Source organism: Nicotiana sylvestris, chromosome 4 (assembly GCF_000393655.2).
Source record: "Nicotiana sylvestris chromosome 4, ASM39365v2, whole genome shotgun sequence".
NCBI lineage: Eukaryota > Viridiplantae > Streptophyta > Magnoliopsida > Solanales > Solanaceae > Nicotiana > Nicotiana sylvestris.
In genome coordinates this window covers 157,894,753-157,895,916 of record NC_091060.1, presented here as the reverse complement: position 1 = coordinate 157,895,916, position 1,164 = coordinate 157,894,753, and the positions used below count along the sequence as shown (strand labels likewise).

The following is a 1,164-nucleotide window of genomic DNA, read 5'->3' as shown; positions in this document are numbered from 1 at the left end:
AAAGGGATGATAAGAATGTGGCACATGCAGATGTCACGATAAACGAGGGTGAACAAGACGCCCCCCGTACAGGTAACACTTATGTTGCTAATAACGCAGACAATGATACGCTTGCAGCCGTTTTCAAGAAAATGGAGGAGATGGAAAATGAGAATAAGGCAAATGAAAGAACACCAAGAGAGAGTTGACCAAATACCAAGCGCTCCAAAGTTGCTGCCAAAACGCGATGTTGGTCGATTCATCGAGCAACCATACAGTGAAAAAGTGGCCTCCTATACCATTCCAAAGACCTTCAAGATGCCACCCTACTTAAAGATATATGATGGTACTACCGATCCAGAAGACCACATCATCCACTACGTTGCAACCGTAAAAGGCAACGATCTCTCAAAAGAAGAGGTACCATCGGTGCTGTTGAAAAAGTTCGGCGAAACCTTAACAGGAGGAGCCTTGACATGGTACTCTCAACTACCAACACGCTCGATAGCAACATTTGAGGAAATGGCAGACAAATTCATCACCGCCTATGTAGGAGCCAAAAAGGCAGAGGCTAGGGTAAAGGATATATTTGCCATAAGACAGATGCACGGCGAGAGGATCAGGGACTTCTTAGCTCGGTTCAATAGGGTGATAATGAGCTTGCCAAATGTGACAGAGGGAATGGCAGTAGCGGCCTTCCAGAATGGACTAAACAGAAACGGTTCGAGAGCGACCAGAAAATTGCTAAGCAGGCTCATGAAATACCCTCCAACTACTTGGGAAGAAATCCATAACGCCTACTGTGCCAAGGTACGAGCCGATGAGGATGATATAAACAGCCCGACCCAACGGTTGATGTCACTCCAAATTGAAGCAAAGAAAGATCATCGCAATGAGGGTCAAAGAGATCAGTTGGGGCCCCGCTCTGGTTAGGAAAGGCATCAACCCTACGTCAGAACGTCTGCCCCGCCTCCACCATGACGCACGGATGCTCCCCCTCGACATACGGCACTATATCGACATGAGAAAGGTATGCCTCCACTCCTATCCGCTCATAATTTTTGTGTTTCTCCTTCAAAAATAGTGTACGCCCTAGAGAAACTCGGTCCAAAGGTGCAATGGCCGCAAAAGATGCGGTCAGACCCCATCACTCGGAAGTCAAGTGCTTTCTGCAAATTTCACCAA

General features: G+C 47.2%; 1 protein-coding gene across 1 annotated transcript; it reads left to right on the top strand.

Moving 5' to 3' along the window:
- Window positions 1-297: 297 nt before the first annotated feature.
- Window positions 298-912, top strand: LOC138890402 (uncharacterized). Its single transcript, XM_070173785.1, has one exon. It carries the CDS (start codon window positions 298-300, stop codon window positions 910-912), a length of 615 nt encoding a protein of 204 aa, XP_070029886.1.
- The last annotated feature ends 252 nt before the right edge of the window (window positions 913-1,164 follow it).

Excerpts from the sequence above, each read along its gene's own strand:
- LOC138890402 (XM_070173785.1), top strand. The coding sequence starts at position 298 with ATGCCACCCTACTTAAAGATATATGATGGTACTACCGATCCAGAAGAC.